Genomic DNA, 15,451 nt, shown 5'->3' on the forward strand with positions numbered 1-15,451 from the left:
CTTTGTAAGAGTGAAACAAGTTGGGTTTGGGTGGGCTTTTTTATGAGCATTATTCTATAGTAGTTACTTCTGTCTTGTGAACAAATGAAAAATGGAACAAAATACACTTGTGAATTATTTTCATTGGTCAGATTTTGATTTACAGTTGACATAGCTTTTCACTTCAGGTCACAATATGCTTGTACATACATATTTGGTTCTCATATGTAAAGACAAGCCTGAATACCATGCCTAAAAAGATAACCGTGTGCAAATATTAAAATAAAATCCCTGATTCTGTACATTTTGATAATGGTTAATGTGGAAAGTATGGCCTGATTTTCATGCTCATCTTCTTCACTGAATACCATGACCCTTTCCAGTTCATCCACACAACACCATCATCTGTACCATGTTTTGCCATATCCCAGCTGTAGGTCCCTCCCCAATAGTATCTGCCGTTGGGGTTGGCTGAGTGGCAGCGGTTGTACCACCATCCACCACCATCTTCTTTGGAGCACTGTTTTCTTGGATCTGAAGTTAACCTGATGAGGAAAAAGAAAGCGTTAAGAGTGACAGATGAACTCTAAGCAAACAGATCAACAGAGTACATACACCTGTCCCTGTACTGAAATTTTCAAACCATAATAAACATTTTAAATCCTCTCTGAACTTTCTGTAAAACATTGACCATCACAAGTGTGTGCTACACAGTGCACTTAGAAGGTGAAGCAGCTAAGAAAAACAAATTAAATTGTAGGTGCATCTCCTTGGGAATGTCATTTTAGTTTACCGATTGGTAACTACAGTTACTTGCAGTTCGTAATGATAATTGCAGTATCAATGCAATTCAAAGATATAAAACAATGAGAACTGTACATCTTCCCCAATCTAAACAATTCCTTTATTCATAAATATGTAATCAGGTATTAAGATAAAGACAAAGCACATAGTTTACAGTGCTAAATTAAGTACTTTACAATTGAGCTCCTGTCTTCTGAGTAGGCAGAACTTTGTTTTCTAAATAGGACATGCTACGTATCTCTTTCCTCAGGACCCACTATGTGTTACTGGAGTGAGTACCAATATTCCTACTTAAGCAAGACAGTGGTCCTCAGCACTGCCACCATCATTCTCTGACAATGAATATATTGCATCCAGATTTGCCCATTTGTCTATGGTAATGTCATTCATGGAATCAATAAAATTCAGTGTGCTTGCTTCTTACTTGGCTGTGGAGCAGCACTAACTAAATATATAGTTTTACCTGCCCTTGGCTACATCAGGGGAACTGCATGGACATTTGGCTGGTAACTTGCAGGGATAAAACATATTTTAAGATACTACAAAATACTGTGAAAACTAACAGGAAATTAGAGAAATAGTCTATATCGAGCTCTATTTTAAGCTCTATTTTTATTTTAAATGTCTAATGCAAGTACGTACCATCCATCATTGTCTCTGTCATAAGTACTGAAGAACATGCCGTTGTGAATTGTCATTGTCCTGTTTTCTCCATACACCTGTGAAGCTCCTTCCATTAGCGCATTGCCTGCATTGCCTTTGTAGTTACTAACTGAAAGCTGATACTTGTTTCCTTCATTCTGTATGGTGAAACCTCCGTAATGAGCTGTTACTTTATCACCATCCCAGTCCTCCATTTCAATTAAAACTTCAGTGGGCCCGATTTTGGTAAGCTGGCTGATCTTATCATTTCCAAGCCAATATTCACCTGAGGAGCCACAAGTGAGAGCTCTGTGAAATAGACTTCACAATATACTTCATGGCAACTTTATGATTTGCCTATAGGTCTGCCGAAGTGGATTAGTTATTTTAAAAAATCAAAGAGCTTCAAGAAATACGAGAAAACAGGTTCAGTAAGAAGAGTTCTTCATCTTTCATGCTTGGCGTCTTACCTGGTGTATCACAGTAGTTCTTCCCTTCGCTCTTCGCAACATTTCCAAATCCTTTTTTATATTCATCCCATACTCTTCCGAAATTAACACTGCCGTCCTGGCGGTTCTGAATCAAAGTCCAGCCTGCAGGAGAGACAGTATGTAGATTAAATTGCCATTGAGAAAGGAGCATGAAATGTTAAGATACAGCTCTTCTATCTTAAGGCGAGCAGAGCATATGGCTTCCTTGCAGCAGGTCTGAGTTTTCACTGCTTACAAGCTCAGCCTTGCCATTTTTACTCACACTCAAGTAGCGCCTTGCTTCATAAGGAAAGGTGGAAAAAGCAGAACTTGAACAGAGTGCCCTGGTCTTTTGTCTAGTGCACAGTAGCATGGTAAGAAATGAGCCAGGCCCTCTGTGCCTGCCCCCTCATACATTGTCCATTCTCGTCATAGTACGATATGTTTTTATCTACCAATCCCATCCCAACAATTTACTTCCATTTTCATTATAGAATTATCCTACTGTGCATCTGAAGATGACCAGCAAGACTTTTCTGAACAAGTCAATCAGACTTAATTCTCAAGTTATTACAAAAGTTATAACTCCATATGAGTTTGTATAAAATGCAAATTACTATTGAGAATTTTTTGTAGCATCCACATTAATTAATATTTTAACAACATAGTTATTTCACACTAACCTCCATTATCTGTTTGCATGTCACAGTATACTCTGTATGGTCTGATAAAAGGATCTGGCTGGATGAGGTACATTTCGGATGTCTCGCCTCCCTTTCTGATAATATCTTCACATTCTGCAAGAATAAACCAGAGAGCCTGTTACTGAAAGAGCTCTGAACTTCCTCAAGAATCTTCTTACCCTTCAGTTTGCTGATTATAAGGGGACAATGTTAAAGATATATCTATTTCTACTTTCATTTTGATTTCTGTGATACATCACATGAAAGAATCAGGGAAGAAAGAACAGTGCACCTGCATTGTTCTACTTTTCCAAATAGGAATTTCTAAAAGTTCAACCTGAGTGATGGAAGACTGTGTACTTTTCAATGATTTTTTGAATTAGACAAGCTTGTGAAAGAAAAACCTTTCTTGACTGAAAAAAATCAGGGGTACAACTATGATAGTCGTAAATGTATCACCTCTACCTTACGAAGACCCTGAAGCACATATTTCTTTAAAATGTTACTGGTCACTAGTGAAGACTGATATTGGGTAAGAGGATCTTTGGTCTGACTAGTACAGGCATTCGTAAAAGATTTTTTTCATTTAGGAACACCTTCCATCTTTTCTGCTATCCTAATCAAGGACGCAGGCTTCAGAGGAATATTCACACCAATCGAATCATGCATCTACCAATTTGCACAGCGATATAAATGGGAGAAGAGATGTCATAATAGTTAAATGAGTACCTTTGCCTGAAACCACTGGAATATTACAGGAAACAACACATGGGGAACGGCAGTAGTCCGTCTGGGTTGCAATGGCATTTTCCAGGTTTTGTATCTTTTTGTGTAAAGAATCCACAACTGCACGGAGGACCCTGAGACTAGATGGGATGTTATTGTCCAGATTATCCTTTATATAATTATAATGCAATTCCACTTCTGTGTTGTACTGAGAAAATACATCATCATTGTCTAGAAAAGCAAAGAGATGAAAAGCAGGTTAGTTTTCAACATGTTTTCCAGTTATGAAATAATGAAGAGCAATCTGTAAGTGCAATTTGAGAAGCCACTTCTTTCCTTAGCAGGGAGGAAGGATATGCTTTTCTTTTGCTTACTTTTTCCACTATGTGCAAAAACTATGCAGAGATTCTCAGGAAAGTGGTACATGTGTATTGTTATTTCTTTGCTAGCTAGTAGATTTATCAGTGGTGCTATATTCTGCCAAAGAACTATAATTAGTTTCTTTCCAGGGAGCCATGGTGTCAAGCCAGGAGCTGGGCATAAAGGGATTGGATGGACATAGGAAAGCAAGTAGGGGGGGAACACATGACCCTTATGTTTAGGGGCCTCATATGAATCTTACCTTAGTATGAGATCCATTCCTTTGCCTCTCTCAAAGGACTTTTTTATTAAGATTTAAGAGGACATGGTCATGGAACCCTACTTTGCTAAATATTCCACTGTATTTATAATTTTTTTTAGGAAGTCCCATTAACAAGTAACAGTAGCAATACCAATAGAACTGCAATACCATTTACACAAATAATACGTAGAAATAGCATACCTTTTCTTTGGTTTTGCCTCTTTACCAATTTATTGTCTAGAACAGTCACGTATTCATAGAAAGTTGTAGAGGTGTCAGACAGTTTGCTCACTTTGTCTTTTAGATCTCGAACAACTGATTTCACATTTTTTTCCTGTTTTACCAGTGTAGTTTGCAGCTCACATCCAGTTGGACACAGCACTCCCTTAAAAAAAATAGAAAGGGCTGTGAAAAAAAGTCAAGATAAAAAGTTTCTAATCCCATCAGTGAATGGCCATACCTTTGAACACACTGAATAGTTAGTAATGTGAGACCAGATATTTAAGCATCTAGATAAGGACTCAAGACATTCAACTTCTACAAAGAAGCTGCACCCTGAAGGGCAGGAAGGAGCCCTGAGTGCCCCAGGACAACTCTCTTGTTGAAGCTCTTGGGAGAAGCCCTCGCTCTTCACACTTTTTTGGCCCACTATCTGCTTTTCACTTTTCTGCACTGTTAAATGTCCATGGTGTTAAGTCACCTGAACTATGATTAAAGCCTGTCAGGAACTACCTGGTGCCTGTGCATGTTTGTATCTACCCCTTTCCTCTTTCACTAGCCTCAGAGAATCAACCATGTTCTCTACACCTTGTTATATGTATCTGTCATGAAATGGCCATATGATTCATTAAAAAATTACCATCTCAAGAAGCTGAGCACCATTGCTTCTGCAACAAGTGCTGCACTGTCAAAGACAACAGTGTTTTAAAAAGAGGTGGGAAATTCTGAAGTCCCCTGAGAACCAAAATCCCCAGGCAGCAGTGGGACTCTACCACAATCATGTACTCATTAAGCTTTAACAGACTTCATTTGTGGGAAACCTCCACACTCAAATTTGCTCTCAGACACTGAGATGCCTCTGAGCACCGTTACGGCTTGCATTTTCTGGCAGAGAGCACAGCAGGGACAGTGTGATAGACTACCGCGAGGTAGCAAGGAGTGTGCTAGATCTCAGCATGCTTGCATGCTCTTCTGTAAGAGCTGGGGCAGTGACTGAGGGTAGACTATAATTACGGTTTGAAACAAATTTTAAGAAAAACAGGGGAGGGGTTTTTTTTTTGGTCCCTAGGTTTCCTTGAGATTATCTGAAATTCAAGCCAGCGCTTCTGCAGAGCTTTTTTCTGTCCTTAATAGTTACCTATGCAAAGCAACAGAGAAAGTGCAGGCTAACCCACAGATACTTCCTTTCCTCATTTATGGTTCAAATCTCATCTCCCCATCTTCGCTGTAGGCTGTCTGACTGACTAATCCCTCGGACCCTGTGGCATTACTCTTCTGAATGCAGTCCTACCAAACTCAAGCAAAAAGATGCAAGGTTGGGCTGCTTTAAATGAACGACCGTCCCTTATTTGGCGAAGAGAACTCTGTGTTGGGCACACTAGAAGAAAAGGACAGTCTGTTATCAGCTGCATCAACAGGCAGACACCCACCAGCTCCTCTAGAGGATGCTTGCAGCCACCAGCGTCCGGGTAGATGATGCGTTCTTTCTTGTCACCCGGCTTCGCCTGCTTTGGGGGCCGGGGCTGGTACCCAGTTCCGCTGATGGGAGGTGCCACAGGTCGGAGCGTGGGGGCCGCTTCCCGCCTTTTGTCCAGGGGTCGGTAGCCTCGAACCCCGGGCTGAGGGCTGTCGTCCTGCAAAGCCAGGGGGAGAGGAAACTCTCTGAATCTGGGATAGCTATTGTAAAATGCTATGCACAGGGTGGAGGCATCCGTTCAGCACTCTTTAGTGTTTTAAACAGCAAAGAAAACCATGGAATGGAATGAAAAAAGCCATAATGGAAATATTATACTGACATTATGTAAAAGTCATTGCTACACCCTCCCTTGTAAGACTTGTGAAACTCCCTCCACCTAGATATAGACAAACTAAAGAGCCTTCAAACCAAAGCAAAGCAATATTTCAATAGTCTATTCTGACCAAGGAATAAAGTTTATATAGTTCAGAGGCACAAAGCACCGTGAAACTTGAAGTAGTAGGATATTAAAAAAAAGTAATTAGACATTCTTGGGGCTAAGAAGAATATTCATCATCATGTTATCAGTGTCGCAGTTTTTCATTGGGCTACAGGAAAATTTGTAAGGTCTCAGAAAATCAGGGCACAGTCAAATACATCATCAGGTCTCAGACCACAAGCCAGCTATTAACTGACGGAATTAGGAAACCCATTCAATAACATCTCTCAGGGTAGGCTTTTAGATCTCCCTCTGATGCATACATTCCCCATCACTCCCAGAAATAAGAAAGTCTAAGAGGCTGAGCAAGGAAAACAGGCTTTGCTCCTAAGCAGTTGTTGAAACTAAACCATTTGAATTAATTGCTTGAACAACCGGATCAAAGTCTTCGACCATCTCCAATCCCACTCAGACTTAGCTACAGATAACAAATGTTTGTAAGGATCCAGGATCAGAGGCTTCAAGTAGGTTCAAAAGTAAGCAGCATAGAAATCACAAAATTGCTGAAAATGATTTAGCATAGTAGTCTTATCAGTAGTCAAGGTACAGACACAAATGCTTAGATCATATAACAGAAAAAAATCTCATTTCTGATCACCCTGACCTGTTTCATTTTTGCAGGGATTTTCAAAACATAAAAAATGTACTGAGATTATAAATTGTGTTTCTCATTAGAATATTTTACTTAAACAAAACTAAATATAGGTTAAATTGTTATTTTAGATCGATCCTCATTGTTTGCCTTTTTGTTTAACAGTCATTACCTCTCCATTTCAAATGTAAAGCTATATGATCTGGCAGTTAATTTTTTTTTCAATGTCTACTGAATCCATAGAAAAGTTTTTCCTGTCTTTGAGACAGGAGATGATTAATTACATAGTTCTACTTTTTTGCACCTGACAAATTAATTGTCTTCAACATCATATGTCAACATTGCTAAATTAATATCCTCATATAAATTCAGCTAAATAACTAATCTTACCATCATACATTCTTCATTCCCTATAGAGAAAGAAAAGAAATAGGAATACAATATATCCTAAACTAGAAAATAACTATTGTGCAGTTACATGTACATGAAGAAATAATACAAAGGTTATTTGAACACTTCAAGCGGAAAAAGAACATGCACTGGATCATTTTTCCCCACAGCTTCTACCTTAGCTAACTCACATAAGCTGAGTAAGTTATGCATGCAAGTAAATAAAATTAATCATTTTTACTCTTATTAATTATGATCGGTATTACAACCTCATCGTCATAGTCAATAACGCGCCGGGATTTAACGGTGGAAACACAGAGCAGGAAGAGCAAGAGCAGTTTCATGGTGCTGGCTTGCTTGAGCAGCTCAGTGACGTTCTCCCACCAGCAGCTCTGGCAGGGAGAGGTCCTCCCTGTTCCTATATATACAGGTGGCAACCCTCACTTCCCAGCTTGACAGTGATAGACCCAACCCTTCTGAGCAATCACTGCATCTCTGTTAATATTCAACCTTTCTCTTCACTGCATGCCTGAATACATTTGTTGTTGAGCAATTTCTCTGGACAACTCTTATCTACATGTCCCAGAGACCTCTGTTGATGCTGGCATCAAATAAATGTTTAAATCCTTAAATGTACCTCCTGCTCAGATTACACAAGGTTACCATTTTCTCAAAAATCACAAGCTGAAAAAGGTGAACATCCAAAGAAAAGAAACATGGTCAGATGTCACAGTCTGTGACATCTCCTTTTTCTTCTCCCTGTTGAAAATTTGAATGTTTCAGAAAGATCATATTAAGTTCGAATTAAACTCACATCATACAGATTGTCACATTCGTCTAAATAGTTCTGATGGTGCCTGAATAGGTATGCAAGCCTTTGGGTCTCTAAGTACAAGATAAAAAAAGAGTATATTATGTTCATTACATCAATAATTTTGAGTGAAAACATTGTTTAGCTCTAATTAAAGATCAGATTAATATTGTAAGCATAAAACAGTGCTATTCCATTACTTTAGAAATATTACATTGTAAATTAATTAAAATAATTAAATTTTACATATTAATTTGCTGCTTTCCTTTTTTAATACAAAAAGTATATGTCAAACATTATTGAAATATTTTTAATAATCTTTTAAAAGAATACAGCATGAAATTATTTGTAATCATAGTGGAACACTCAAACATGCTTTCTGATGCTTTATAAGAATATGGCATATCACTGCTCTCATATTAGCAGAGTTTTAACATGTCAGTGACTGCATATCCTGTGATTTTCTTGCGCATTGTAAATGATCATAATATACTGAATTAAATAAAATGTGCCAAGCGAGGGCCAGCACACTTTTGTGAAGTCATTCATATCAATGTCTGAAGACATGAAGAGATGCAAACCATGGGCTGAGGTTCCATTTCAAAGACCAACTTGATGGAGCGGGAGATTTTGTGATAAACAGAGATGAGAACAGCTAAAATTGCTTGGTTTAGGCCTTTTTCCTGTATTCGTGCTGTTGTCAGAGTTCTTGTAAACTAAATGGAGATTTCCAAAATATGAAAACTGTTTAACCTGAGTGGTTTAATTATTAAACAGCTTGGACCAAAATCAGCCATGGCTCAAGGAGCTCTTACTCCACTGAATTTGAACCCTTGCATGAGGATATCACCAGCACTATTAGATTTGGAAGAACACAAACTTCTCCCTACAGGCATTAAAGAAATCCGCCTAAGGCCAGAACTGACATTGTTAACGTGTTATTTCCACTTAAAGATGATAGCCAAGATATTATCACTGATTCTGGGCATCTCCTAACCTTAAATGCAGTTTTACTCCCATGTACCTCTGAGGGAAGTTCAGCCACCTTCATGTTATGTATAAGGAAGGGACATAGTGATGCTGAACCCTTGCCCAGGGCTTACGGGTAGCTCATGGTACGATGGAAATAAACCAAGGTCTCACTAGTCCTGAGCTAGAAACTTACTCTTAAATTATCCTGGCTCAGTCCAAACAAATCTTAATTAAATGTACAATATTTGCCCTAAATCCATTCTGAAACCATCACTACGTTCTGCAGTAACTTACGGTGTCCTTCTTCAGGCATTATCTACTCTTCACCCCCCTATGAAGAAACGTGGCTGCGTCTGTGTCGGGGACCGGATGGCAGGGGTTGGCACGGGGGCCCCCAAGCCTGCTGCAGAGTCCCAGGATGGGAAACCCCCAGGTTTCAACTTCAGAAATGGGATTTCCCCTTTGAAACTCAGCCTTTGACCCTCCCAGCTCCAGTACTTCTCATTGGCTTCCCCAAGAGAGTTGGGTGGTTGTGTGTCCCTGGGGATTTACCATGAACCACACGCGTATGTCATACCACAGCGGGTTTGTGGCTTTATGTCAAATGAGCAGACACCCCAGGATGGGGATCGTGCGACCGCTCATCTGGTAAGTGGAGGCCTTGTCTATGCCGCAAAGGCTTTGCCTGGAGAGTTTTATCAGCAAAAAAACAGTCCAAATCTGGAACTGCATACAGAGCAATCTATACTGGCAAACATATGCGTATATAGAAAAACATTTTGGCAGCAGAACTTAATCTATGTTAATTAGCATGCTGGTTATGAGATGTGATTTTTCTCTCATGCTTGCAACCATTACAGTTAGGCCGACACTTTCTAAGGACTGAATGAAGCCTTATGAACAACCAAAGCCATGGCTTAAATTTCTTCTGAAAATTATATCAAAGAGGCTTTCTCTTCAAAACAGGACACCTAATTTTTTTTCCTTCATGTTCCCTCCTCCAACTCATATGGTTAATGAGAAGCCGTTCCCGGACTTAACGTGGTAGTGATACCACAACACACATGCTGTTAGGAACTGTAATAATACAACATGGACCCGACAGTGTTCCAGGGCATCACTTTGTACAGTATTTTTGTACTGAAAAGGCACTTACTGGCAGAGGCGTATGTGTGTGTTTTTAAGACTGACTATTTGCTTGCTGCCCCTTGTGTTTGTTGTGCCGACGTGTCTGCCAGTGGTGCAACCCTCTTTACACAAACCCCCGTCGGACCAGTCACGGTCGCTGGATCATGGCTCTTCAGAGATTAATGTGCCTCCCAAGGCGGTCCTGGGGTGGCGGAACAGAACCTTCTTGGGCCACGATGAGCTACAGTGTTTACTAAATTGAATTTAAAAATAGCAGTTGATTTAGAAATGTCCTTTTAAACAACTAGTGGTGTAATAGTGTCATACTGTGAAAAGGATACTGTAAACTTAAATGTTCATCTCACCAGAGATGAACATCCTCATTTCTTGCTTTTACCGGTAACAAATATTACTTAAAAGGTTTCTTGTAAGTGAGAATTAATACTATCTTCCTGTTCTGGGAGCAAGCAAGTTCTTTAACATTAATGAGTGGAGCTGTTCACTTTGGCCTTAAAACAGCACTAAAAGCACGTGCAACCTTCTAGTCACTTCTTCTAAGTAGTGATTTATAAAAAATTACATAGTTTGTTATTTCGAGAATTGCAGATGTAGCTGACATGCAAGAAGACATCAAACAGCTGCATATAACAAAAAAATTGATAAAGTGCATATTCTAATTAATGCTGCTGACGTGATTTACTGAAGTTTTGGGACTAAATTTCACCTTAGACTAAATCTTCTAGAAAAAATGAAATCATTACAGAGATTAATTTGTCCTCTGATTTTCTAAAGCATTACAAGGACACCAGGAAATAAACTGAGATTATAAATTTCTGAGGGGAATGTTTACTTGTAAAAAAATGAGAACAACTACAGGGCCAGGGTGAACACTAATAATAACAGTAATGAACAGCACATATGAGTGAAGTTTTCTTACAAAACATAAATGGAGAATTTTTTTCTTGGACTGCTACAAGCATCTGTATTTCAAATTTGCTTTCCTTTAAAAAGGCAGTAAAAATAAGCCTGATTTCTTTCAACAGACAATAGAAAGGAAACAACTGTATCATGATACTTTGTATGTTGCCAGAGATTAGCCCTTAAACCATTTCCACACATCAAATCCACCAATCAGTCCCCCAACCAGTCACCAGGCACACATTACTCTGTGTGTAAACTTAAAAAAAACCCCTGTTTGAAATCCCTTGCCCCCATATCTCCTTTTAAACCTCGTGTATCTTCAATCTAACTCACCAGCCCGGGCGGACGCAACAGACTTGCCCCATTTTAACACACTGCCCCGTGGAGTTTGCACTTTAGGTTGCAATTTAAGCAAGGCCAGACGATGCTCCCCCTCCTCGAGGTGCCGTGCTGACCTTTACCGGAGGCTCTGAAACCCAATGGGGATCCCCAGCATCACCAGTGGGACTACCAAAATAGGTCCTCATGTTAAACATGAAACCTGGCTGGCTTGGCTTGAAACCGAGCTGGCAATGCTCCTCTGCTGTTGGTGGCACAACGTAATGGACATCTCACCCTAGACCAGGAACTGGGGGTCGAAGCCACTTGGAGCACATTTCTAGCTATCACTGTATCTCAAATAACTAAATATAAACCACCAGTGCAGCCACCAGAAACGATCCATCAGCTCCAGAAAAGAGAAGAGATGGTCATTATGTCAAGCAGGCAATTTGCAGAAATAATCCCAGGATAATGCCATCCTGTGGCTAATAGAGAGGACAGGTTTGAACCAACAGATGTTGCACTGGATTATTTTTAGCTCAAATCAGTTCGCAAACTGTTGGCAGCTCAGGCACACAGACAGACATAGTAAGTGGCTGGTGTAGTGGTAAAGAAGAGCAACATGATGGTGGGGCTGCAAAAGCTGTGCTTGCCAAATCCCAGCTTTAGCTCAAGGACAAGACTTCCTGAATTTAAGAGCAGGTGAGTGTATGTGAAGAAAGTAGGTGCCTATTTGCAATTTGCATGTATGCATTTGGTTATTCTGCTTATCAAGACACGTGAAAAATCTGCCGGAGTATCAGGATACATTTTGAAAAGAATTATCACAACGTGCGCCGTGCCATGAGATGCAGGGGTTGCCAGCTCCTTCATGCACAACTTCAGTCTTCATTGAAAGGAGGTCCTGGGGACCTAAACTAAAGATACTTTTTCCAAAAGGCAGTTACCAGGTATAACGGTTAGCAGCCCATATCACACTGTCTTCTCTTGTTTAGAGGTTGCATTTCAGTCCTGGGACTGTTTTCCCACGTTCCCCTCATTTTGTGTGGTTCCCTGAACAGGCCTTATCCTTGAGAACTCACGAAGAAAACAACACTTAAAAGCTGTAGCTGCACGACCCAAAACAATTGCAAAGGCCAAGGAGTTCTACAAAGTCAGGCTGACCAGAGCACACCCAGCCCCTCAGCATGGGGAACCATAGCACAGACGTCATCTACTGCCGCATCACGCCGGGGCAGGCTTAGTAAAACACCCGGTGCCTGTCAGAAAGCTGACTGCTGCGCTCTTCTGGGCGCTACCCGCCACTGCAGCCCTCTCCTCGCGGGGGACGGCGCTTGGGGGGGCCGCCCCCAAGTGTCCCGCATGGGCGCCGCTCCCCCGCCGGACCCCACGCCCCGCCCGCGCCCGCGGGGCTCGAACCCGCGACCCCCAGCCCGCCGCGAGGGTGTTGGTAAGCCCCGCCCCCCCGCGCTCGGCCACGCCCCCTCTTCATTTACCTAACCCCTCCCTCGCGTGCGTCTTCGTGCCTGCGCGCTCGCGACGCGCCACTTCCGGTGCGGCGCGGGGCAGGCGGCGGAAGCACCTCCATAGCGGTCCGTCGAGAGCTGTGGTGGTGGGGGCTCGCTGGCGCCATGGTGGAGGTGAGGTGGTTGTGGGCGGTGGCTGGCCCGCCCGCCCGCCGCTGGGCCCCTCGCCTCCTCTCTGCTTCGCCGTTGGGGCGCCCGGGCGAGACTAAGGAGCGCTGCCGGGGCAGCGGGGCGGATTGGGCCCGTGAGGGGGCCGGGCCGCGGGGGAAAGCCGTGAGCGGACCACCGAGCGCCGCACCGCACCGCACCCCCCACCCTCACTTCCCCCTTGGTACGAAGGCGCCGCTGTGGGGATAGGCCATGGCGGTCCCTCCGCCTTCCTAGCCCCAGCCCGTGCCCAGGTCGCCCCGGGGGACAGCGAGTTGGGCGCAGGAAGCGGCAGGGGTGTTTCTCGCCGGTCTGAGGGCTGTGGCCTCTGCATCGCGCGGGCCGCCGTGCGGGTCCATGGGCTCTGTGGGTCTGGGGCGGGAGTAAGTAGCAGGCGGCAGTTTTGCTTTGCTACGCCGGATACGGAATTGCTGCTGGGGAGGTGACGCTGTGATGCCCAACCTTCGGTGCCTTACTGGCTTTGTCAGCTAGTCAAGAAAACGGTAGCTTTTTTGCGAGAGTTTGGAAGTAAAGCTTGGGAGAAGGCCACTGCTTTTATACGCTGTGGAATAGTTAGTGTGGGGTGAATATCATGCACTTCTAAAAGCAAGTGGTGTTGTCAGGAGCATGGAAGGAGATGCAAAGGCTGCTGCCCCACATAATGCTACTAGCTGTTTTTTGCAGAGTGGTGTCTCTGTCAAAAAATATTTGCAGATGGTTCTTCCCTATTGGGGAGGCATTGTGTTATCTACTACTCGTGTGCTGATTTCAACAGCTGCTGTTGTTGAATAGTAATTAGCTACTGTAATTCTTATTTCTTTCTCCAGTTGTATGAAATTCTTAACCCAATTCCAAATGCATGGGGTTGTTTTTCACTTAATACCTGGAGCTTGCAGGAGCTCAGTGAGCCAGCGCAAAAAACTTTGTGTAGGTGCTACTGAGTTAGGAGGGTAACAGCCATCACAAAATGGGTGGGTGAGTGGACAGCTTCCAGGGCAGGAAAACAGAACCTACAAAGTGCTTAACAGGGAAAACATCTGTGTAAGGAATCTTGGAGACTGGGCAGCTGAGTGATATCCAATGCCAAAAGTTATTAATGTGGCTTCCAGTTTCTTGTCATTGTATGACATACAGAACAAATACAGTCATGCAGAGAGTTTGGTTTTGTACCTAAGCAAGTAGGCTGAGATTTCTAATGATTTTTTTGTCCATTAGGAGGAAAATATTCATAAAAAAATGAATTGTGCTGTTGATAAACAAATATTCTGTATAAGTTAACAGCTTTTTAATGCTGCTTGTTAGTTCCTGAATGAGATTTAAAGTATGTTTTGATTTTTAGTAACAAATAAAACTTATAAAAGGAAAACAAGTTTGGTCATGTTTGATCCCAAGTTTTATCTCAGTAAACCGTGCCATGCTTACGTAAAGTGACACTGTGCACAGAAACTGATGATTGCTCCTGTTCTTTTTATGGTGGTAGTGAAATAAAATTTACAGGAATGTTTTCAGAATTGGTTACTTTATTGCCTAACTATGAAAACAGAACTGGAAAGCATGAGGGAAGAAGCTTGCACGCTCATGGATTTGTCATGTAGATGCCAGTGCAGGAAGTTTGATCAAAGTTTTTGGCTTGGTTTTCAAAGTCTTGGCAGTTTCCAAGAAAGGGAGTGTTATTTTGAGTAAACACTGAATTAAAACACTTAACAGATAAACTTAATTTTTTAGTTTCCAAGAGCAGCGGTGTTTTCTGTGAACTAAATAGTGCTGTATCATCTAACAGTACTGAAGTCTGGAATTGCTACTCAGTTCAATTTATGTTTCCATTTTCAGTTTTTCATTTAGTTATGTCCAAATGTATTTAAATATTCTTTTATTTATTTTAGGAAGTCCAAAAGCATTCTGTGCACACACTTGTGTTCAGATCTTTGAAGAGAACCCATGATATGTTTGTAGCTGATAATGCCAAGCCTATCCCATTAGATGAAGAAAGGTAAGTACTGCAATCAGTGAATTACTGGTATACCTCAAAGTTTTTAATTATGTTAGTGGCAGCTCTATCCAGGTCAGAAGTTCAGATGTTTCTGTAGAGTCAACAGTGTAGTCTTGAGGGAAGAAAAAATATTAGAATTGTAAAGTTAGTTGTATAAAACTTTCTTTAAAATATTTTAAAACTTAATAACAATTCGGAAATTGGGGTTTAATCAGTATTACGATTTACTCTTCCAACAGTCACAAAGTAAAGATGGCAGTCAAGCTGCGTACAGAGTATGGGTCAGTGTTACACATGCCTACTCTTAAAGAAAACTTGAGAGAGAAAGGAGGCCCAAACACCGGGGATCCTTATGGACACAAACAGTATTCTGGGAATCAAGGTTAGTGTGCTCTTAGTGGTATATTTGTCCTTTCTTTTGTGACAGTTTTACTGCTATAAAATCTGAAGAATGCAGTCCAATGTTAATCCATCAGAGATAAAGACGGAAATCAAAATACCATTTTTTCATTGTTTGGTATTTTTCTTGCTAGGATCCGCAGAAAGTAAGTGA

The 15,451-nt window shown here is 41.5% G+C and overlaps 2 protein-coding genes across 3 annotated transcripts in view; one reads left to right on the forward strand and one right to left on the reverse strand.

The window, feature by feature from the left end:
• Positions 1-12,868, reverse strand: FGB (fibrinogen beta chain). Its single transcript, XM_072863397.1, has 9 exons — positions 12,784-12,868; positions 7,083-7,102; positions 5,576-5,779; positions 4,128-4,311; positions 3,308-3,535; positions 2,579-2,692; positions 1,896-2,018; positions 1,426-1,711; positions 1-524 (listed from the first exon to the last, which is right to left on the reverse strand). The coding sequence occupies exons 1-9, from the start codon at positions 12,866-12,868 to the stop codon at positions 296-298; spliced, it is 1,473 nt and encodes a 490-aa protein (XP_072719498.1). The 3' UTR covers positions 1-295.
• PLRG1 (pleiotropic regulator 1) overlaps positions 12,779-15,451 on the forward strand; it is a 20,384-nt gene continuing 17,711 nt past the window's right edge. Inside the window, exons 1-3 of one of the 2 annotated variants that reach the window (XM_072862254.1) lie at positions 12,779-12,875; positions 14,792-14,898; positions 15,138-15,280. In XM_072862254.1, coding sequence (XP_072718355.1) covers positions 12,867-12,875; positions 14,792-14,898; positions 15,138-15,280 — 259 coding nt within the window. In that variant the 5' untranslated portion in view covers positions 12,779-12,866. Of the gene's footprint in view, positions 12,876-12,947; positions 13,093-14,791; positions 14,899-15,137; positions 15,281-15,451 lie in introns of those variants that run through there. The other variant, XM_072862255.1, reaches the window with a different exon arrangement.

The sequence above is a fragment of the Ciconia boyciana genome, chromosome 5 (assembly GCF_034638445.1).
Source record: "Ciconia boyciana chromosome 5, ASM3463844v1, whole genome shotgun sequence".
NCBI classification, from domain to species: Eukaryota; Metazoa; Chordata; class Aves; order Ciconiiformes; family Ciconiidae; genus Ciconia; species Ciconia boyciana.

Coding starts and splice junctions, on each gene's coding strand:
- FGB (XM_072863397.1), bottom strand. CDS start 12,868: ATGGCGCCAGCGAGCCCCCACCACCACAGCTCTCGACGGACCGCTATG. Junction 5,780..7,082: donor GGAATGAAGAATGTATGATG/GTAAGATTAGTT, acceptor CTGGCTTTGCAG/GACGACAGCCCTCAGCCCGG. Junction 2,693..3,307: donor TCCAGTGGTTTCAGGCAAAG/GTACTCATTTAA, acceptor TTATTCTTGCAG/AATGTGAAGATATTATCAGA.